Below are 23,858 nucleotides of genomic sequence, written 5' to 3' on the forward strand. Positions count from 1 at the left end.
CACTTTTAAGATCTAAAGTATGTTACAAATTGCACATTTGACAATTAACAACACTTTTTTTCCCACAATTATATACTTCTAATACTGTTTGTTAACCACAGACACAGACTGACCTTATGAGGAGGTCCCGCAGGTAGGCAAACTCACAGTGGGCAATATTCTCAACTATAGACACCAAAACACAGTGGAAACATGAGTTACAAACAGAAGGCAAAGAGCAATAAACAGATCCATTCAGTTCTTCCTCTCTAGCCATTTGGAGCTGCATAAAGCAATAACCACTTGTTCACTAGGTGGAGCTGTTGCAGGTATACTCAGGGGGAGGTGGACAGAGATGAGACAATCACCTCAATCTCTAGTAATTAAATTTAAACCTAAGCCTTCCAGAAAGATTACCCTGAGAGCCTGACAAATTCGCTGTGACAAATCCACAGCTGCAGGGATGTGAAAAAATGTTTATGAATTATAGATTACGTCAAACTCCATGAAAGTGAACATTGAAGCCACCACGGAGTAGACATCCAGTACAGGAAATGAAAGGTTTTCAAAGAGAGACTTTAATAAGAGGAGTCAAGCTCTTCAGAAAGATTACAGGATAATTACAGAGTCATTTGACTCGGTGAAATGGTGAAGTCCCAATCAATGAGGCTCGGTGATAAAGGCATTTAACTGTCCAGCAGGGCGCTGACTCACAGGCAATATGACGCACTCATAATGGTCTTCTGAGTGGGTCCTCATTTACCGAGGATAAGGCTGTCTGATGTTTGCCTCATAGCCGTGTGTCTACGGTTAATGAGCTCCCTTGATGTGCTTCTGGAATGTTGCTGTCTGCATAGTCTGCATAATCACTTTCTCTCTCTCTTCTCTAAAGAGGTTTAGAGAGCAAAGAGTCACAATACCTTCAATGGTTCCCCATTTTGTTTTCCTTCCCAATAGTCTTCTCCCATTGACCTGGTACTCCTGGTCACTTCCTACTACTGCGAAAGGAATCATCTCCTAATGGATAGAGGAAAGAAACAGATAATATCAGCATGTTCTTTAATGAACTACGGGTGTTTTTCTGAATGTACCGCAAACTCACTCTTATTTTCTCATTGATTATTCTGTCCTCTGCATCCTCATCGAACTCTTTCTGTGGGTAGACGTCAATCCCATTGGCTCGAAGCTCTTCCCTGATCTATAAAAAAAATGACACAGTCCTTCAGGAGCAAAATAACTGTGATGTTCTCGTTTGAGTATTTGACAAGAAAACAGACGTGTGCATTCAGTATACTTTACTGTGATATCTTGACAGTTATTACACAGACAGCCGTCGTCCCTCGTGGGCTTAATGCTAGTGCTCTGTTGTTCTTACACAGTGTAATACGGCAGGCGTACCCCCGTGCGTCATAACGTCAAACGTCACTGTCGTAAACCTCATACTGCATATCCTAAACACTACATCAACGTATTTATATTATGGATAAATACCAAATTTCTTTTGAATGCATCAATTCTGTGCAATACTGCAATCAATGTAATACTTTTCCTGAAAAATAAGTGTGGCTTTTTGTCCCTAACTAGTTAGAGAAGAAATGCTTTTGGAATCTGTCAGGAGCTTTTTCCAAAACTGTGAAAGACCTATGTCTGTGCTCCAAACAGCATGTGTTCCTCCTGTAAGAGGCACACCAGCACAAGCACAAGGAGCCGTTGAAGTTGGCAAGTGCTTCCTTACTGCTATGTGAAACGCAACTAACAACCCCAGAACAGATGTTGCTTACCTACACTTCATCATGCCACATGTCTTAGACTCATACTAGTGCTCTACAACGGCATAAACAAGTCCACTGTGGCTTTATTTCAGAATAATCAAAAGCAAAGAATAAGTTTGAGACTTTCAAGACAGTCCTTGTTTTTTTTGCCATGGCCTTAAGTAATGACTTAAGTAATACACCATCATATCGTAAATAAAACTGCATTAGTGCTTAGACAGGGCTGTAGTGTTTCTGTAGAAGCTGTAGAGACACCAACATCTGCAGTCTTGGAAATCAAATCTCTTAGGGAAGAAAAAGACTCAGTTTGCCAGCTACAGCCAGAATAACAGCATGACAGCATGTACTAGTTCTACTACACATCAATGCACTGGTTTGTGGTATTCATATTATTCCATCGGGGCTTGCCGCACAAAGATCCACATTGTATGAGTCCATCTCATACAACATGCCTGGCACAAAAATGAGAAATAAGTGTCCACGATAAAGGAAATTAATAATCTTTTAAAGATATACGTGGCACGTTTTTAGAAATGCACACTGAAACAGAGTTCTGAAAAACATTAATGCCATTTTCAAGAAAATTTAAGTTTTCACCTTCTTTTTGAAGAAGTCCCTCTCCTCCAGAGTCAGGGTATCAGCCTTAGCGATGACAGGAACGATGTTCACCACCTTACTAAGATGTCTCATGAACTCCACATCCAAAGGCCTAAGACTGAGGAAAATTACAAAGGAGAAAGAGATGTGATGGAGTGCACTTCTTAAAAGCACTGTAGTGAAACCTGTTACTACCACCAGAGTAGTTACCACCAAAAATGCACATGCCCTGAGATGTGACATACACACACACACACTCTGAAGATGCTTGGGCATGGAAAGATTATTCACGCAATGCTTTTACAGAGGTGTAAGGAGAGCTTTGAAAGTGAAACGGAAAAAAAGTGAAAAACAAAAAGGCACAGATTTTTAGAAACGAACAAACGTCCTGCCAGCATGACTGCAGCAGACTCAGTCTGTAGTCTCTGTGGCTGACTGTTTGACTCTAATTAGCAGAGCTGTTCAAAGTCAGAATGCAGCTGCTGAGCAGTGACATCTGCAGAGCTGGATGGACATGAAACAGTCAGTCATTCACAGAGGCCCACAGAAAGGCCTGCACCATATGATTTGGAGCATCAAGACATCAAATCCATGGGTGTGTGGTTGGCATGTGTGCTCAGGGTCCTTAGATCTTTTTCAAAATAGGTTGGAGAGATGGATGGTGTAATGTCTCATACAGTGATGTCTCAAATTGATCAGAAGTGGCAGTAAAGGTATTTATTACAAAATATCAAAATATTTCTATTTCAAATAATGTTGAAATTTCAGTTCATCAAAAACATGAGACCTCTAGTGTGTATATATAATATTCAATTCATATTTTCATACTTGATTTCCCCCCCCCCCCCCTTTTTATTAAACTTATGTACAGGTCATATACTACACAGTATTTCTGCTGACACAGATTAAGCCCAGAGAAGACCAATGTTGGGGTATAAACTCTATTTAGATGGTCTGCTTTACACTTCTTAGTCCAGAAGTCTCTTAATATTTACTCTGCGCTATCAGATGTTAGACAGACAGAAAGCATCTTGGCTAATGTGTGTCGTGCCTCTGTCAGGATAACTGAGCATGTGTACATGTGCATATACACATTTTACTGTAAAGGCCACTAAAACTATCCTGCAGTATGTAAAGAAGAATGCAGAAAGCCTGGAAACTAATGCTGGCCAATAGCAGCTATAAAAACACAAGCGTACACAATGATTCTCCATCAGAGAGAAACAACAGCACAGACCACCCACCTAATCTGGCACTGAGATATTATTAGATGTAACAAGGAAATGTGCTAATGGTAAACAGTGAATACAAATCCCTGTTGTAAACAGTAGCTGCTCAGGAGGGCAAAGCGCATTTCAATCTATAAAATCTTTTAAAATCCCAAAGAACTATATACTGAAATTAAGAAGGAAAAAATGCTTTTTGGCTTGCTAAATATTTCTGTAAGAGTCACATTGTTAAAAGCCTGCCCTTCCAGCCAAAGGTCAAGCAGTAATGTGTTATACAAGGCCTTGTTAAAATAAGTATGGCGACTTTACTCAACACCAATTTTACAAGCAGGTCAGGTTTTAAAGCTAAAATTATTAAAATGAAAAATGCCCAGACAGTTCCTTTTTCTAAAAAAGGTCATGAGAACAAGTCTTGGGAGGTATTTATATCTGGTCACAGTTAGTGTGTTCAAGTGTAAATTGAATGCGCAAAAATGCTTGTCTTGGTTTTCTATACACTGAGCATCGCCTCATTCTGCAGGAGGAACTGTACTGCCCTCTGGAGGCCCTGACATTCCTAGTTTTCCCCCTTTATTGTACATAATCACTAGGCAGGAAATGTACAACACTTATTTGTGCTAACAGAACTGATATTAGTTACAAGACATGAGTTATATGCAACACAAGCCCTTTAGAGTGATCCAAAGTGCACTTATGTTCACATGAGTCTTTAGGTAAATACAGATCTGTTTCAAGTCACTTCTGAAGTAGATTTACTAACCAGTGTCCTGTGGGTGGTATGAAGTATATGCAACAGTGCACTCGTGAGTCTGGGATCCTCTTCTTCCTGTCAATATTGATCTCTTCCTGCAAGTACTGCTCATACTGGTCATTGATGAACTTCATTATGGGCTGCCAACTGTTGAAAGGAAATAGAATGAGAGAGAACTGTAATCCTCAAAATATCTTTAGACTAAGAGTGTTTAACACTATATTGATCTCTCAGGATTTTCCAATCAATGAAGTGTTGATCAGGATCACTTTGATGGTTAGGGATGTTGACATGCAGGTTTATTTTGGAGAGTTTGATTGCTGTTCTCCAAGCACTGCTTCACAGAGGGTCTCAGAGCGTGCCCAGAACAACTTACACCGGCCAACACTCACAGAACTGCTTTAGATTGTCATTTATATTTCACAGAAGAAGACCTGACTGAACTAAGCACATTTTACTCCATATCAAAACTGGAGGCTACTTTACCAATTCTTGTTGTTGATCTGGTCACCAAACCCTGGTGTGTCTATGACCGTCAGCTTCATTCGAACTCCTTTCTCCTCGATATCTGTGTAAAAGATGGCCCGACAATATTAAATCAAATAACTAACACACACAATAAAGCACGTCCACTTAAGCTTGAAGAAATTAAGATTGTATTGAATTCTAGTGAATTTTAGTCTCTTTGAACTCAAGATCAGTATGGGCGATAGCAATGCATTAATGTATACAAGACACATTAATTACAAATGACAGAAAATGGATCTAGCTGCAGCTTTACCATGACTGATGGACTTGATCTCGATGGTTTTGGGAATCTTTTCCTCAGCCGTGCCCAGGAAAGACTTACGGCTCACCTTAGACTTGAAGAGCGTGTTCATCAGTGTGGACTTCCCCAAACCACTCTGACCTGTACACATGTACAACAATCATATCAACATAAGGTTGGAATACACTACAGTAATTCTGCACAGATCTAGATGAGTCAATGCTAGTTGCTGAAAAGTCAGAGCCAATCTACAGATTTTTGTCAGTCAGAATTGACAGATTTCACAAAAATCACAATGTATGATGGGAACAGACTCTTATTGATTTTGAACTTCAGACTTTGGAGGAAAACAAACATGTTTGACATTTTTTTGCCAATTTTATAACATTGTTTTCATTTGTTAATTTTTCTCACAGCAACGAGGTGCGTTTTTGCTCTAGTTTGATGTGTTAAGAACAACTTGAAAGTCTGGCTGTCTGTGATTCTTGATGGTTTAGTGTATGATGCCCACTTTTTTGTTACAATAGGAAAGTGTATGATGGCCAGTGTTTTAAAATCTGTTCAGATTTTAAGTCATGTAGTGTACTATTCCAACGGTAAGATGGATGCATGAGAGCACAGACTGTGAGAAACAGAAAAAAGAATATTCACAAATTTCAAAATGGCACTAGCATTTGATGATTTACTGATCTTTAATGTTAAAGTGAAAACATATAAATATCTAAAATAATTACAAAAATAATTACATTTGGCAAACTCTATTAAATATCCCTTTGAGTATATCAGTAAATCAATCATTAAGAAACAGAAAGAGCATGGCAGAGCAGCAAATCTTCTTCAAAAACTGAGACTAATGAGACTCTGAAAAGAGTTCAGCTTCAGTGGCTGAGACAGCTTTACAGCTTTATGGGAGAGTGGCAAAGAGAAAGCCACTGTTCAAAAATGTCACATGGCATCTCGGCTACAGAGTGCCAGAAGGCATGTGGGAGACTCTGTAGCCAGCTGGAAGAAGCTTCTATGGTTTCACGAGACCAAAATTGAGCCATTATTTGGCTGTCAGACTGAACACCCCATTTGGAGCAAGCCAAACGCTGTCCATCATCACAAACACACCATCCACACTGTGAAGTGCAGTGGTGGCGACATCATTCTGTGGGAATGAAAGAAGATGCCTGCACATTAACACAAGGCTACAGTACATAATAATGGCTTACAAACAACATTAATGAACCAAGTCATGGTTGGATGTCTAGATTAACTAAAAAGGCGTGAATAATTATGCATATATTTTGTTTTTAATAAGTGCAATCAATTTTAACAAATTTATATAATTTTTCCACTTAGACATGAAACAATGTACATTTACATTACACAGAAGATGGTTTTATACAACAAGACTTACAATTGAGCCAATAATATTCATTAGTAAAAATTGCCAAGTTTAAATTAGAATCTATATTATTACACAAGCTAGAGTAAAGGTAAAATGCATTTTTGTTTTTAAATAAATAGTTACATTATTTATTTGATCACTGCCAAAAAGACTACATAAATAAATGTAAAACAACAAAACACGAAAATCTCCAAGGATGTTGAATACTGTTTATATGCTTTTCTTCATTCACACATCACGAGTGATGCTTCCACTTGAGCTGTCCTGAGGTTTGAATGAAACTATCATTTCATTGGCTCTTGCAAACATGAGCTTGTGTTTAGCCGTGGTTTTCTTCAACCTCGCTAGCTCACATCCTTCAGCCTTGGTCTCATCATACTGTAGTAATGAGGGCCTGCTCCTTTCTGCACGGAGCAGGGCTGCTAATTCTCTCTCTCTAAACATCGTCATCCAATCCCACCGCTGACTTTGGATTCAGATGTGCCTTGCTGCTTTCCTTTCCCTGTATACTGCCTACAAAGGCAACACTTTTCAACTTTCTGACACTTACACCAGGGAAATGTGATGGAATGAGAGACAGGAGTCAGAACAAATGGGCTGCAACTGGGAACGGGCGAGGGTTGGTTCTCTCAGCTCTGACTGGGTTAAGTCAACAGCAGGTTTGGCCACACTGACCAAGAGAGCCTCATGTGAGAAACCAGCTGCAGCCTTGCGCAAGTACAGATTCATTTTGCTGTCTTCAATGGAGCTCGTAATTATTTCCTCTTGTAAACACTACATAAATCATTCAAGGTTTAATACAGGGACTGCGTATGCCCTAAACATTTTGCTCTATCGCATTACTCAAAACACACATTGTTCCTTACTTTACATTCTTATTTCCTCATTCCAAACTCCACTTGTCTCAAGTTATTAACCCATTTTCAAGACTTCAGCAACTTAATTTCAAAAGCTAAACAACAGAATTCTGTAAAATCAAACTGGATGTTTGCCTGTTCACATTTTTTTTTTAAATTTGGCCAATATCAGATTTGAGTGTAAACTGATCACGATCCTGAACTGACTCCTATGTGCAAAAGAACAATAAGAAAGATGGCACACAGCATGCTGTCATACGGAGGTAAATTTTATGAAGGCCAATGAAATCAGTGTTTTTGCATTTGTTTATAAAGTGCTGCTGAAGCCACCGAATTCATGCATATGAAACAAGTAGGATACAGTGAGGATGTGCGCATTCTGACTCATTTTGCCAGCATGGGTCACATATGCATGACATTTTTCCCCAAACCATTTAAATGGAACCTGCAGCTGATTCTAAAGATTTCACTGGTTGTGTCAATCACAGTTCTGATTGCCTACTCAATGCTGAAACAAATAATAAACCCTAACCTAGTTAGTATAGAATTGGTAGCCGATCCTGATTGACAGCATTACTGTTTGTCACTCTGAACTCTTAGCTGAATTCATGAAGTCTGAAATTTTCTTGACAGGTGACTGTGAGTGAGTAGACCAATGAAATTGGCTGTGAGCATGATTTGCAAAACAACACAAGGGTCATACCACTATTAAGCAATGCACTACATCAAACCATCATCTCAAAGTACAAATATTTCAGTCTCCTAAAGTACTGTATGTGGCATGTCAAGTATTGCTGACTATTACCATTTCTGAGAATGTACTGTAAGCTAACACTAAATAACACATTCAGTGCACTAGAACAGTTATGTAATCATTGAATATATCAGTTCATGAATGTCAGTTTAATTACAGCAGGTTTTTTTCTTCGTCTTCTGAAGATGTGAATGTAATTAAACTCATTATCAGACAGAAAAACAGAAACTGCAACAGATATGCAACCTCATGAGCATAAAGATAAAACATGAACAAGCGCACACAGGAACACACTAACATGTAAAAACTAACATAAAAATGCACATGAAATAACAGCCTGGCTGGTGGCATTTAATTGAGCACTGCTTATGAAAGCCTGCGTGTAATTGCCTCGCGTAGGTGTGTGGTTGGAAGCGTTATGGAAAATTGAAGCTTTGATTATCATAAGATTGTTTTATTAAAGGTTGAAGTAATTCAATGCTTCAAATTATAATTTATGGCACTTTCACTTAATTTTTTTTTTAAAAACAGTTTCACCAAATCTCTAAATTACAGAGTATTTTTATAGCAGAACTGAATATAACTGAAATTACCAATGCGGGGGGAAAATGACACAAAATCGAATTAAAATACAATTTTAGACTTGTCTGAAATAAAGCTACTGGGTTATAAGAAAAAAGAACCATCTACTGTTCCAGCAGTACCACATAGTAGTGCAAGCATTTAATAGAAACGTATCTGAATGATTTCTCAGAGATCAATGCTTGAAATGTTGACTCACCCACTACCATGATGTTGAGCTCAAAGCCCTGTTTCATGGCCTTCCTCCTCATCTGCTCCAGGATGGCATCGATGCCCACATAGCTGAAGTCGACACTGGGCATCTGCAGGCACATGGCTGGGGGCATCTCTGGTATGACAGACTCTGCCATGATGCTACTACTGCTGCTACTGCTGCTGTAGCTGGAAATGACCTCTGACCCTGCAGACATGAAGAGAAGATATATCATGGGGTATTTTGTTTTAATGCTCATATGCACTCAACAGAATTATACTGCAGGGTATTTTATAAGCTGTTATAGACACTCTTGGAGAGAATGCGCTTTTATACACCTGGAGAATAGACATGATAAACAGGGGACTCTTCTCCAGCCTGGAGCCAGCTAGCACATTTTTACTTCTCGATTTAAATAAATATCCATTTGAGGCATATTATTGAGCCAAAAATGTTCTCATCTCTCTTCGAATGCATCCATCATGTGAAAGAGCCCCTCACCAAATCGTCTACTGACATTATTTAGAGCACAACAATCTCATGACACCAAGAAGATCAGGTTGGGATCACACTACATTACATTACCGAAAGCCAAGGCGCATTGTGTCTGGATCGCTGAAACCACATGAAACAGATTTTGACCACATTTAAATGAGGGTGTAAATGCATATGTATTGTCGAACAGCTACGAAAGTAATTTGTAACAAGGTTGCACTGATAAATAAATCACGTCACCCTGACAGACTGAGAAATGTGAGAAATTACTTGGAATCTCATTACTAATCTTTTCTGAGGGTTGAAATGAAAGGAAATGCAAGACATGACAAAGTAGTTTGAATGCATTCTTTAAATGTTTTTAAATTTCCGTAAATTACAGAAATGCTTAAGTTAAACGTAACCCGAATTCGAGATTTCCACCCAATCATGCTGTAGACACACTGGAATATCCACACATTATCGGAATAAGAAATGCTCATCAACTCCAGGTCTAAAAGGCACCATTATGACAGATGCTAAATTATAGGTCTCAATATATACATTTTAAGCTAAAAGCATTTTATTTTTTTAATTCAAAAATAATTTTTTCTTCCATATAACAAGATTGTGTTACATGTGACTTCACAAGAACTAGATAAGAAACACCTAACATTTAAAACAGAAACTTCCATTAGACTCCTTCATGAGAACAAAGACAGGAAGCACTTCTTTTGTGTGAGAAACACCCTTAATCAGTAATAAGACACTCATGTAGAGATGATAACATTTTGGTAGCAGAGAACATTCAGGCTAACAATACAAGATGTTTGTACAACTTTCTTTGTTTTAGGCAGAAGATGCAAACAGAAGTCAAAAGAGCCCCATCTCAAAGCACGCGGCCCCATAGTGAGCCCCATAGATCAGTGGGTCCTTCCAGCAGACAAAGCAGTTAAAAATTATTCAAGTCAGTAACGTGATCCACTAGCAGCTCTCAGGGCTCGGTACAGTTATTCAGAAAGCCTATCGGCTTCTCTCCTCCCTGACAGGGCGTCAAGCCAACAAACCCATAGCCACTGGATTCCTAGCTTCACAAAAGACCCGCTCTTCCCCAGAGACTCTCCTTTGTTACATTACATTACAGGTACGGCAGGGCAACCGTCAGCACAGAAACTTGTCCTGAATAGTAATTGATACGTTTAGAATGGATGTTCACAGTTGACAGGGTGACAAGACTGAACCAGTGAGTAGAAAGAGATGTTTATGTCTCACCTTGACTGTGATGACAGAGAGAAGGACAACCGTCTTTAATGAAACAGAGAGCAGAAAAGCAACATAGCACAGTCATTTGATTATAACATTGATGCACAGATATGAAAGTTGTGTTCAATACCAATAAATGTCAGATATAAAAATGTTATACTGTTTTTTCCCCTCTACAAATAAGGTCTAAAATAACGTCTAAAATAAAACAAATAAATATGAATAGCACTAACACTAAACACACTAAAAATTTAAATATTGATATAAATATTTTTTTAAATAAAATACTAAAAACTAAGATAGTGAGTCACAGATATTAAAATTCTGACTAATAACCAATAAATGCTGGATATTAAAATCATACACTATGTTGTCATATATAATGTCCATGCACCCAATTAAAAGTCTAAATAAAACAAATAAATAAATAGTTTAAAAACACTAAAACTAAAATGCACAATATTATATTATAATTGAATACTCTATAATTGTCAGATATTAAAATGGCAAACTTTTGTCTAAATAAATACGCTACTCTTTAAATATGTAGCCAAAACAAATAAACAAAATAATTATACAGTAAAGAACGATACAAATGGCATAAATCCTGTCCAATATAAGCTCCTAATATTGTGTACCATTTTGTCTATATAAATGAATGTCTAAATACATAAAAACAAACAATTATTAAAATAAAACACTAAAAATAAAATCGAAGTCTTTAAGTTCTACAAGTGAATTGGAGCATTGGAGCAAAACATTAAAAGATAACATTAAAGATAAGCAAGTACAATTAAATAACCAATATGAAGAGATACTTGGACAAAAAAAAAAAAACAAACAAACTAATATTCTGAGATAACTGATGTGGTACCACTCACTAAATTGTTCTATTCAGTGTCTTTAGTATAACATATCTAAATATCTCCATGTACATATATGCTGACAGGATTGCACTCTGAGCTTCCTTTTGTTAGCATAGCCTGGAAACACAAACCCGTAATGACAGGAGGAACAACTAAAACACCCTTCCAGCATGGAAAAGGGCTCCTAACATCACTCTTACCTGAATGAGGAGTGACTCCTCCTGTGTTCAGACAGCTGATCTAGCTCTTTCTGCTCTGATTAAGTATTCTGAGAACAGATGGCAGGCATGTGGCTACAACACTTTTCCTATGAAGGAGGCTGTATGAATATTTCCCTTACACTGTTTATACTGCAGTTACACTGCAGCTGGTGAGGAGACACACCTAGCTTCCACCTCTAATGACCAACAGACCACTTCCCTCAGTTCATTTAGATCCGTTCGCATCCCCTCCTACTCTACATTCAGTCAGGTCAAGGCAGGAATCACCTTCCCCTTTACATTTCACTTCTTGGCATTTGCCTCAACATCCTCCTCCTGCGTAAATACAAAGTGATGAATGCAGAGATTGAAAGAGCACTTTGGTGGTAGACTTTACAATGAAAAGGTCATCTCTAGCCTCTTTATACCATTGCCAACAGAAGTTAAACTGAAGTAAAGCAGCATCAAAATGTGCCATGCTGACTTTGGCCAAAGCCACTGTATTGTCAGTAAGCATAAATGTCCAATATACAAACCTCCCTTAATGGGAACAAAGGACAAACAGTTCCAGTACCAGAACAGTATTTACACCCATTCCTGACTCAAAGGAATTGATCTAATATACACTACAACATGCCTTCAAGAAAAAAGAAAGCAGTTCCTGGCAGATGCAAGCAGGGTGCTGGAGCCCAATCTAAAGCCTTCTCGCACATTTCCACCACAGAAAAGTTCTGGGCCAGAGAAATCAGCTCCACATCGCCTCCTAAAACTTCAAACCAGAAACTACAAACATTAAAAAATAGGTCCCACTTTATATTAAGTGGCCTTAACTACTATGTACTTACATAAAAAAAATAAGTACAATGTACTTATTGTGTTCATATTGTATTGCAAAACACTTCTGCTTCTATTGAGGTGGGAGAGGTTTGGTGGTATGAGTAGGTTTAAGGGTGGGTTAAGGTGTAAGGGATGGGCCAACAGTGTAATTACAAATGTAATTATAGAAATTAATTACCTGATGTAATTACATATAGGTATTTTTAAAATATAAGTACAATGTAAAAACATGTACACAAAAATTGCATTGTACCAAATCATTCATTTTAAATGTAAGTACATAGTAGCTACGGCCACTTAATATAAAGTGGGACCAAAAAATAGATACACACATCCTGCCCTTACATCCGTCATTTTAAATGTGTATATGTGTAAATTATGTATATATGTGCAAATTTCACATGTTAGTACTGAATACATTTCATTTTAAAAAACTGTTCAAAAAAAAAAGAAAAAAAAAAAAAAAAAAAAATGCTCTTATGTCCACCAAGGTTGCATTTATTTGATCAAAAATATAGTAAAGACAGTAACAGTAGTAAGGACCTATTCTCACTATTAACTAGTTGCTTATTAGCAAGCATATTACTAGCATATTGGCTGTTTATTAGTAATTATAAAGCACATATTAATGCCGTATTCTGCATGACCACATTTTAGATCTTTTAAACCTACCCAATACCTAAACTTAACAACTACATTATTAACTATTAATAAGCAACAAACTAGGAGTTTATTGAGGGAAACCTCTTAGTTAATAGCGAATATGTTTGTTATTCTAAAGTGTTACCATAAAGACAGTAAGATTGTGAAATTAAAAAGTAAAACAATAAAATAAATAAATAATTTGAAATAGAATTAAACAAATGTTATGTTTTAATATCTTTAAAATATAATTAAATTCTGTGATGGAAAATACAAGTTTTCAGCATCAATACTCCAGTCTTCAGTGTCACATGATTTTACAGAAAACATTCTTATTTGCCACTCAAGAAACATCTAGCAACTTTAAAAACAGTACTGCTCACTATTTTTGCAAAGATGGAGATACATTTTATTTCAGGATTCTTTGATAAATGGAAAGCTTAAAATAACAGCATTTAATTAAAATAGAAATCTTTTTAACATTATAAATGTCTTTACTGTCTCTTTTGATCAATTTAATGCAACCTTGTTGAATAAAACAAAAAAAGTATTTTGCAATGGAATGAAGATGCAGAATCAAATTATTTGTTCCATGTTTAAATATGTTGATGAGATATTTTATTTGGATCATTGTGCAGCTAGTATCTACAAATGGGATCTTCTAGACAAGAGCATTTACTTGCTACCCTAAGGGTGATTTGGAGGAGATCCTCTTTGGCTCACAGTAATGTCCGGCATCTTAATACCCTCAATCAAGGAGAGTGCTTTACGATAGCTGGATGTCTCTAGAAAGCTCACCTGTATTAACGAAGGAATCTACAAACAGCACAAAGCCTGAACAAACATAAACATTGGGTTGTTTTTGCCTCACTGAACACACTTGAGTCAACCAAAACCTTTTTTCCACTTCATTTTTTCCCTATACAGAGAAGAACTTATCATGCCAGTTTATCAAATATTTCTTGGCAATGTACTAGAAGTTCTTCTGAACTGTTTTGTAGAAATGTTTGTCTGTGACACATTTTTGTACCCATCTGTTCTTGGATCAGCTTCAGCATCTAATGGAATAAACCCATCAGCCATCACTATGAAACATACTGAAAGCGTATAAACTCCCTGACAACAGACAGAGTCACAACAGAGGAAAAAAGCTGACCAACGAATCTATGATTTCCCTTCATCCAGGACCACATGCGATGTCTTTCCTGAGTGAAATTGTGCAACTCAAAAATAAACTGACCCCATGGCCTGTCACACAGAATGGAAATCCATGCCTGTAAAAGGAGCTGTGAACACAGGTGCTTGCGCACAATCAGAGTGGCCTCATAAAGAAGACATTAAAATCCCATTATAAGAGAGCAAAATACTCATTAAATTAAGGCTAAGATGGAATATTACAGCCTGCTTGTGTAGATCATGTCCCAAAAGAAATTTATTAGACAAACTAACCTTCAGTTCCTGGTTGCAACAAACCCCTAAAGTCTTAATTCTCCCCTCAATTCTTAATTGTAATATTAAGGGTATTATCACTATGGGCTTTCTTAACTTGTAGGCTCTGTGCAAACAGCTGCAGTAATTTAAAGGAATGTTTTACTCAAAAATATACATTTTGTCACCATTCACACACATGTAAATCAGAACCGGTTTGACTTGCATATGACAAGCAATTCTAATAAATTTTAATGTGAATTTTCAAGCATCATAAAAGACACAAAAGTACCATAAAGTAAAAAAAGTGCATCAGACTTGTGTATTACACAAAAGTCATCTATATAGACATATAAAGCTCAGTCTGAGGAACAGGCTGATATTTATTTAATTAAAAAATATATGTTAAGGACTGTAACACTTTATTTTAAGGACCTATTCTCACTATTAACTAGTTGCTTATTAGCAAGCATATTACTAGCATATTGGCTGTTTATTAATAATTATAAAGCACATATTAGTTAATTATTCTGCATGACCATATTTTAGATCTTTTAAACCTACCCAATACCTAAACTTAACTTTTTTTTGCACGCACAGACAATTTCTTTCGTATTTTAAAGAAAAGCAACCTGACAGTGAATAAATGATGTTTCTCATTTTCAGATTAACACATAAAAATGTCAAAAAGGCACTTTAATAACTCAAGATCAAAGGCCGTAGTGAAAATGTATGCAATCCTCTCTCATTCCTCTGAGTCATCACTAAGTGAACTGCTATGACAGACACGGTGTCGACTGACAGGTTTGGGGGCCTCCACTGCTAACAGACTCCATGCCTGAGGAGATAACAGTTAGACGGGCCGACTGAACACTGAAACTCCCGCAGAGCAAAACAACGTAAGGGTGAGAGGAGAGGTGAACACACAATGCTGTGGCTGATAGCCGTTTCCTGGATTGGAGAATGTTGGAACCCCGAGACTTGTTTTTAACCAACATGGGATCCCTACAAATAACAAATCTGTTTCCAAGCCATCATCAGAACAGCATTTTACATTTTTGACGTAATGAGAACCAAATCGCAGTTCCTGCCATTACAAACAACACAAGCAGCTATTATCAACAACAGTGAAAATGCAACTACGGTTTACATTACATGTTATTTTTTAAATTAGCCTTTTGCATAACACAGTGATTTGTTAAAAACAATCCAACAAGATCCCAAGATCTCAACGGACAAAAACAAAACTTTCCATCAGAAACTCGAGAGTTGGACGTATTAATCGCTCTCTGTTTTCAATTACAGGCAAAAAAACATCTTTCTTCTAACGCTGTCAAGTCTCCAAGCATTCAATAGCTTTGTAAATAGATGCCAGCAAAAAGAGTACGAAGAGAGGAAGTCAGACTGAACGACTGATTTATTCCTCCCAGCCTGAGGTAAAGGTTGCAAATCATGGACTGTGTCCGTGGTGGGACACTTGTAAAGCGGCCCCAGAGGATTTGCAAGAGCATACGCAGAAAGAAACAGTCTCATCCCAGATTAAGCGGAGTCCACAGTGCTCAGATCAAGCTGTGAGACCATATTTAATGAATTAGCAGCAACTTCCTGTTTGGGCCATCTGTAAAGAAAGGCATCTTTACAAGCACGAGTGGTCTTCTAACTATCAAGACTAACCGATTATATTTAGCCAAAGAGGATTAAGTCTGTTAGTAGGGAAAATTCTGTTCAACACTGATACGATCATTATTTTCATGTTAACTCCTGAGCTAAAATTATACACTATTTATTCTACTTGTTGAAAAGCAATATAGTACAAATATGTGGTGCACCTCTAGCTCTAATCGAAGCACCTGTATGATTTGTCAGAATCAAGCAGCCATCACTGAAGAGGAACCCCAGATGACCAGACAGACATGACCTGTATAACAAATGCATATATAGTATGTAAAAGATATAACTTGACTACAGCTGATAAGACATTTCCTGTGAGCTCTGGAAAAATAGTCACAAACTCGTTCAATATGTCTGTTCTTCTCCTTACACATTCCCCAACATTATTCCAAGAAAAAAAAAAATGGCAAGATTATTCATATATCTTGTCTTCTACACTATATTTTTGTCAAATGGTACCATTAACATTTCATAGATTGCGGGGGGAAAAAAACGCCATTACTCAGGGGAGCCATCACTTTGCTAAAAAAAACCTTTACTTCTCAGAAGTAAATGTATCCAGAAAAAAAAAAAAACACTAAAGTACTGCCTGGAATATGCAATATACAACGAGATGCATACAATTATCTGAAAGATTATGATTAAGCTCCGGAAAACTACAAAAAAAAAAAAAAACAGGGAGGCAAGATCCAGCCGGTTAGAGACTTACAGAACGATTCAAGCAAGGTCAGAGAGGGAAGATCAACAACTCCAGAAAGAGAACACGAGAGAGAGAGAGAGAGAGAGAGAGAGAGAGAGAGAGAGAGAGAGAGAGAGAGAGAGAGAGAGAGAGAGAGAGAGAGAGAGAGAGAGAGAGCAAGAGAGAGAGAGAGAGACAAAAGGAGAGAGGGAATAACCAAACTGTGGCCTCCCACAGAGAGCAGTTCAATGCAGAAGGGAAATTGACGTTAACTCTACACAAACACAAAGTGTTAGACCACAGAGTGTTGGGCCGGTGAGGATGACCTCTGATGCTCGGGGTTGTAAAAGCAGATGGTGCCATGCACACAATGGAAAAATGTCTGGAAGTGAGGGATATCGTACTCCCAAACTGGCAAAGGACAGCAGAAGTGCGAGCGAACGATAAGGACTATGTGAAAAACCATATGGAACAGGAAACGTTCTGAAATGGTATGCTCATCCACTTTTACAATTGAAGAAACTGAAATGAACAAGCTCACCAACTCCTAACATTGTTATAGTATGCGTATTAACGTTCCTGACTGCCAAAATATTAAAACGCGCAAAGAGGAGATGTTCTGCCAACAAGCTTTTAGTCGAAATGAAGTCATCCGCAATCTGTTCCTCTGGCTAAACAGATATGAGCCACCTATACAGCATAGCTGGAGTGATAGGAACCCTGGAAATCTGTCCCTGGCATTCTTAACACATGATCCAATGGTAGTCTTGAGGAGTTAAAGTGTATCTGTGGAATGACCGGAATGACCTTTGAAAGATGGATCATGGATCTGACCTCAAGGTGAAAGCACCGGATTTGACGACAACCAGAAGAAACGCAACATCTGGGAATCGAGGCAAAGTTAATACAGCACAGTGACATCACTTCTGCAATGGGGAAAATCAGTGAAGATCACGAGAGATAGAACGCGAGCGATTTCTCAGCATTCCTGTTGTAATCAGTTCAGTAATCTGCTCAGAAACCTTCTCGAGTTGTTGATCCTTGAAATAGGTCTCATGACCAATGTGATCAAATACAGTAAAACTGCCAGACAATACTTCAACGTGAACAGACCAGAAAAGCAAGAAAACATGAATGTTTACTTGCGCTTAAATAATCTAAGGTGACTTTAATTATTTATCTTGAAAGCTACTTAAATAATTCACACTCATAATTAGGGCTGGGTATCGAGTTCAATACTTTTTAGGCTCGATCCCATGGAGTATCAAAAAACGTCTCGCCGTTCGGTACCAAATTTCAATACCCAAGGGGTTAATCTCATCAACATCAGTGAGCCAATAAGCCTGCAGCGCTAGGTGTTCGACTAGAAGCGGTGTGGCGCAGCACAGATCGATCAGTGTTTGACATCCGCGAGAGCGTTTTGAAAGCGTACAATAGCCCCTCACTGCAGAACAAAGATCCAGGGGGTGGGGTTGGATCCACATCTAGGGGGTGGAGATGGTAGGTTTAGGGGTGGAGATGGGTGGGTTCAGGGATCAGGGGGTGGAGACAGGTAGGTTTAGGTATATGTAAGGTGGGAGGAGTTGGATCTAGATCCAACCATGCCCCCTGGATCTTGTGTTCTGCAGTGAGGACCATCTCAAAGCGTACGGAGTAGTCTGCTCTCTATTTTAGCTCTCGTGGCACTGCAATGCTTTGCATTGCAAATCAGTACTGGCTTTACAGGTGTGATGACAGACACTAGCAGCGCCTATGAAAGCATGTTTGTGATAACCTCATGTGCTGGGCAGGTATTTATGACACTTAACCACCGTGGCTCTCCTCACCACAGAAGGTACAGGGTGACCACGCTTCATTACTGCCAAAGACCAAAGGGTTTAATGCTAGCAGACATATTCATGATGTGTGTGTTTCTGCTTTCCTGTATATTCCCAACAAAGCCAATTATGGAAAACATATCCATCCCACAAGAATCCTTCTAAAAGTCCTGTGGAGTTTTCAGTGGTAGTGCGCTGAAACCCTCAGAGGTCTGCTGCTCTGGGTTTGGGAGAGTATGAGTATGTTGACTGTATAAATAGAGAAAGGGCAGCGAGGAGTTTGAGATGACTCATCAAAATGAGGAGATTCTCCCAAACGAGGAACGAAATGTACTGTAGGAAAGACAGCAGAAGTGGTTTCACTTTGTTAGCAGTGAACACCTCTGGCTTTCAATACATCTAACAGACTCTGACATGCTCCAAATGGCCACCTACAATACAGTGTGCGCTAATGATTCTTGGCCTAAACTATTTATTTTTAGCGTTAGTGACTTTATTTCATATCAAGCTATGGCTGTATGTCAAACCTGTTGACAACAGAATCATATTTCTAACACCTCAACAAATGATGACAAGTCTGTGAAAGTGTCATTGGTAGCAAATGAAATGGGCTGAAGTAAATGGATGAGAAAAACACCTGAGGGCTTTTCACACACAAACAAACAGATAATAACAGACATGGCCAGGATGGAGGGGAAGAGAGTGTGTGGATTTCCTCCTGGTCCCCTGCAGGATGTGGGCAGGCATATAAATGAGTATAAATTGTATAATATATTTTTAAGAAAACGAAGCCTGTTTTTAGGATTAAGTTTTTTGCATTGTTATTACATATTTATTTGAGTCAATTAAGCAAATTTACCCAATTTCTCATTACTGTAATGTCTTAACAGGAATTTTAAAACATTTATATATGTCTATGTATATATGTGTGTGTGTGTGTATACATACATACACACACACACACACACACACACACATATACACACCCACATACACACACACACACGCACACAACCCTCCTACCCACAGGAAAATTATAGGAACAATTAGGCTTTGAGGAGGTGAAATTACACCGGGCTAGTGTGTCTGGGTCTCATGCAGCCCTGTAACCTGCACACGTTTAATTACAAGGCCAAGACAGAAGGTGCAGACAGGGATAAAGGATGAAAAACAAGCAACAGGCAAAAACAGACAAACACGGCCCCTCTGCGAGTCTCAGACGTGAACATGGAAAAATCATACTTATACAGACATGTATTTACAGACACACCAACATATACACACACAAAAGTCCAGCTTGTTTTTAAGTTAACTTTTCTACAATGGTAGTCAATGCTTGTAAAGAAGCAAGAGGCAGCAATACACAAACACAATGGGAGATATCGAGTGAAAGAATAGGAAAAAGAGAGGAAGAAAGAGTGAAAGTGTGTTGACCTACCCTCTGCTCGTCCCTGCTCAGCCTTAAACCTCCAGTGTGTGCCTCAGCTGGAGTCTCTGTGCTTCTCTCTGACTCCACCTACACAGTGGCATGTGACACTAGCTCACCACACCCCTCTGTAACTCCAGAGAACTCAGTGAAAAGAGATGGCCAGAGGAAAAAGAGAGAGAGAAAGAAAGCAGGAGGCCTATCTGCCTGACAAAGTGCGCACACACACACACACACAAAGCTAAGCGGCTGCCTGTCTATCCCTCCCCAGTCCTGAATTGAGAGAAAACAGAGCAAGAGTTTAGATTGTCCAGCACCAATGATTTATGGGTTCTGAATTACCTGAGCCGAGCTTTTGTTCTTCCAATTCTTCCAAGAATTTGTTGGATCTCAATTATTCAGTGAGAAATTGAGAGAGATTATATTATTTACACACACGTCTGGTTTACTATCTTTGTGGGGACTCTCCATAGGTGTAATGGTTTTTATACTGTACAAACCATACATTCTATCGTACAGAAAACTGTCTGCATTTTTACGTCCTCAAAACTCATTCTGTATGATTTACAAGCTTTTTTATAAGCTGATTTATAAGCTCATTTTAGTGCGCGTGTGTATGTTATACATATTCACATTATTTACTTAAACAATATTGATAAACAACTGAAATGAAAAACACTTTAGGATTTTATGAAATTCACATCATAACTAATCAAATCAATTCTACAACTTTTTTTATGAATTATAACACATAACTAAAGAATTTCCAGCATGAAACTGATTTAAAAATTGTGCGCTATTTGAGGCCATTAATCAAGTTTCTTGCTTCCAATTTCCTGCACAAGATCCCAACACTAATAATTAATAATAATTTATAAATACATTTTGTAACCCCACTGTATCTTTTTTTTTTTGTTTAGTCTTGATCCAAACCCTGCTAAAACACACATGCTTTTCGATCAGTGTCCCTAAATCAAAAGCAGATCTCACATTATTCCTCACTGAGAGTTTAGAAAGAAAACCACACCTTAACTTTTACAGAATCCATCGACAGTACAGGGAGGCTTAGATTACACTCTTAATCGATGAGTCCATCTGTCTGCTTTTCAATAGCCAATGGAAAATTACTGTGCATTTCTATTTAATGTCTAGTCTCATGCTGCAAGTTGTATGTTGGAGGGAAAATGAGTAAGAGTAATAATAACCTTGTTTATTTCATAGAATCAGACATGCCAGATTATTGTGGTCACTCCAAACGTGTACCATGAAACTGAACAGGCAGCATTCATGGCAACTCCTGATGTAGGGCATCATAAATTGCAGGCCGCGGCTCTTGACAATAAGCCATTTCCCTTCTTTCGCCCACCAGGGGGGGGGGCTCGAGTTTCAACATCAGTTTTTATTAACACAGAGCGAAAATAAACCATTCTGATGTTTGGCTGGGTTTACAACAATTCCAAGAGCCAGCGTTCCCGTTCTCGGAGCGCAAATCCTTCGCTCTCTGCATCTCTGCACTTTTTCGGGAAGCCTCCTTTCTGCTTTTCTTATGAAGTGCTTGTGAAAGCAACAAACTCTGTATTTAAAGGAGACCGTATACTAGATAAACCGCTCAAACCTGTGGCTAGAACAACACAGGCATTTGCTTAATTGTTTGAGCATTTTCTCCCCAAATACAAAAAGAAACCTACTCATTTGCCAAAGTTTTCACAGATGCTACTTGTAGGAACCCATCGAGATCTGCTCCTCTCCTCCAACATAAGAAAGCAGGAGATCTTGTGAACATGCAACCATGTTCCCTTTTCAGTTTCTGGAAAGCCCTGCATGCAGATGTCAGAAGGAGAGAAAGAAGTTGGAGGGGAGAGCGAGACATTTGTTCCCTTGCTAGGAGGTCTTTCAGCAGATAAACAATGGAGCTGCGCCATCTTTGTTCCCCAGTGCTGAGAAAGAAGGGCTGATTTATTCTTCTCCTAGACTAATGCAAACCATTTGTCTTAAGGCTTCACTTTTACAGTCGTCACAAGTGCACAGTTTACATGACTGTGAGAGTATGTAATACATGAGCCCATCTGAGACTGTGTTATGATCAAAACACCTCACAGAGCACATCGAGAAACAACTATCAATACAAAGTCACCTGAACTCCTGAATAGCTAGTAAACAAATTCCAATCAGGATTTACTATCTTAAGTAATTGGGTTTAACTTCTAGTTCAAAATTCTTCTCCTTCACTGGAACATTATTAACCATCTTAAGTGAACTAAATTATCTGCTCAAATAATTATTTATTTGCATCTTTGTTGCAGTGGGAAACCCCAGTCCACATGAAACAAACAAGAGCTTGGAATCAGATCATTATTAGCTCATGATTTGGCACGGATTACTCACTCACGTCAGGGTCCCACTGGTTAATTTAGATTTCTTCCTACTTAAACCACAAGAGTAAACAGAGTGAGTACAATTGCTTTATATAAAGTCAAACGGTCTCAGAAAACCATAAACCACTCTGCATTTGATAATTGGGTCTGCTGTGAGCTGTGCTGAGGAAGCAGGTCATATGCATTACTGTAGGCAAGGTAAAGGGCTGCTACAGGATGAGGATAAATTCACTTTAGGAGTTTTACCAAAAACTTTGCCAGGTTACTGAAATCTTTAAAAGATATTTGGCACTTGTCTCTTAGTAGCAAGTAAACTAGATATCATAAGAACAGCACTGTGTATTCTGCTTCCATTTTGCTGGAAGTTTTTTCTGTCAAACAGCCAGCATGTATTAGTCTTACACAGAAATTCTCTGTACACACGTCTACCAATTTCTTTAGTGTATAGCCTTTAACAAAGTAAATTTTTTTACAACAGTTTATTATTGTGTTGTCTAGGGGTGTGCGATATACAATAGTCAACATTTGAAGTGGATCAAAAAAAGTTAATCAAAGTTGTCCTAAGACAAGAACGCATTTTGGTTTTAGGACAACTCTGATGAAAGGATTTGATCCACTTGTTGACTACTATATATTGTCTGCAATAACATCGTAATTGTTGTTTTAATGACGTGCGATTTGACATTATCGAGCATTTTGCAAAAACCATTCGAAACACACCTACAAAGTGCATGGGTACATTACGTGAAGTCTAGAATAGTGTGTGTACACATTTACAGTGCGTTCTTTCACTGCATGATTCAGTCTATAGAGCTCCAGACGTCACCCGACCCATTCCGTTTACACCACCAAAGTCTCTTTAAGACAAGTCATGTCACTCGGCGGCCATCTTTGAAACGCCTTTCGGGCATCCAAGTACAGCTCCTATCGCTTTGTATGGGGAAACATCAAATTCTCCAAAACCGTTCACGAAGCTTACGATTAAATTTCATATTTCATGTTCAAGTTCAAGTTCAAGTTGAGCTTTATTGTCATTCCGCTACATGTGGGGACATACAGTGGAAGCATTTACCCTATACAAACTAAAAAATAAAAGATAAAAAATACAAACTATGCGAATGCTTCACAGATACTGTACATGTGCAAAGAGAGACATTTTGAGTCAAGCAGCTGGTTGGGGAACCGTGCAGGATGATTTGTAGTGCATGAGCATGTAAACATACAGAGAGGAAGTGGCACAGCTGGCTGAATGGTGTGGCACTAACAATCTGTCCCTCAATGTGGAGAAGACAAAGGAGGTTGTG

The 23,858-nt window shown here is 38.3% G+C and overlaps 1 protein-coding gene across 6 annotated transcripts in view; it reads right to left on the reverse strand.

The window, feature by feature from the left end:
- Positions 1-23,858, reverse strand: part of LOC306856851 (septin-9-like) — a 79,002-nt gene that overhangs the window by 3,306 nt on the left and 51,838 nt on the right. For 5 of the 6 annotated variants that reach the window (XM_079396355.1, XM_079396352.1, XM_079396356.1 and 2 more), the window contains 8 exons: positions 8,883-9,083; positions 5,110-5,238; positions 4,815-4,896; positions 4,338-4,475; positions 2,349-2,466; positions 1,082-1,177; positions 900-996; positions 114-165 (listed from right to left, as the gene is read on the reverse strand). In XM_079396355.1, coding sequence (XP_079252481.1) covers positions 114-165; positions 900-996; positions 1,082-1,177; positions 2,349-2,466; positions 4,338-4,475; positions 4,815-4,896; positions 5,110-5,238; positions 8,883-9,083 — 913 coding nt within the window. Of the gene's footprint in view, positions 1-113; positions 166-899; positions 997-1,081; positions 1,178-2,348; positions 2,467-4,337; positions 4,476-4,814; positions 4,897-5,109; positions 5,239-8,882; positions 9,084-20,191; positions 20,262-23,858 lie in introns of those variants that run through there. The other variant, XM_079396357.1, reaches the window with a different exon arrangement.

The sequence above is a fragment of the Barbus barbus genome (assembly GCF_936440315.1).
Source record: "Barbus barbus genome assembly, chromosome: 3".
In the NCBI taxonomy this organism is placed as follows: Eukaryota; Metazoa; Chordata; class Actinopteri; order Cypriniformes; family Cyprinidae; genus Barbus; species Barbus barbus.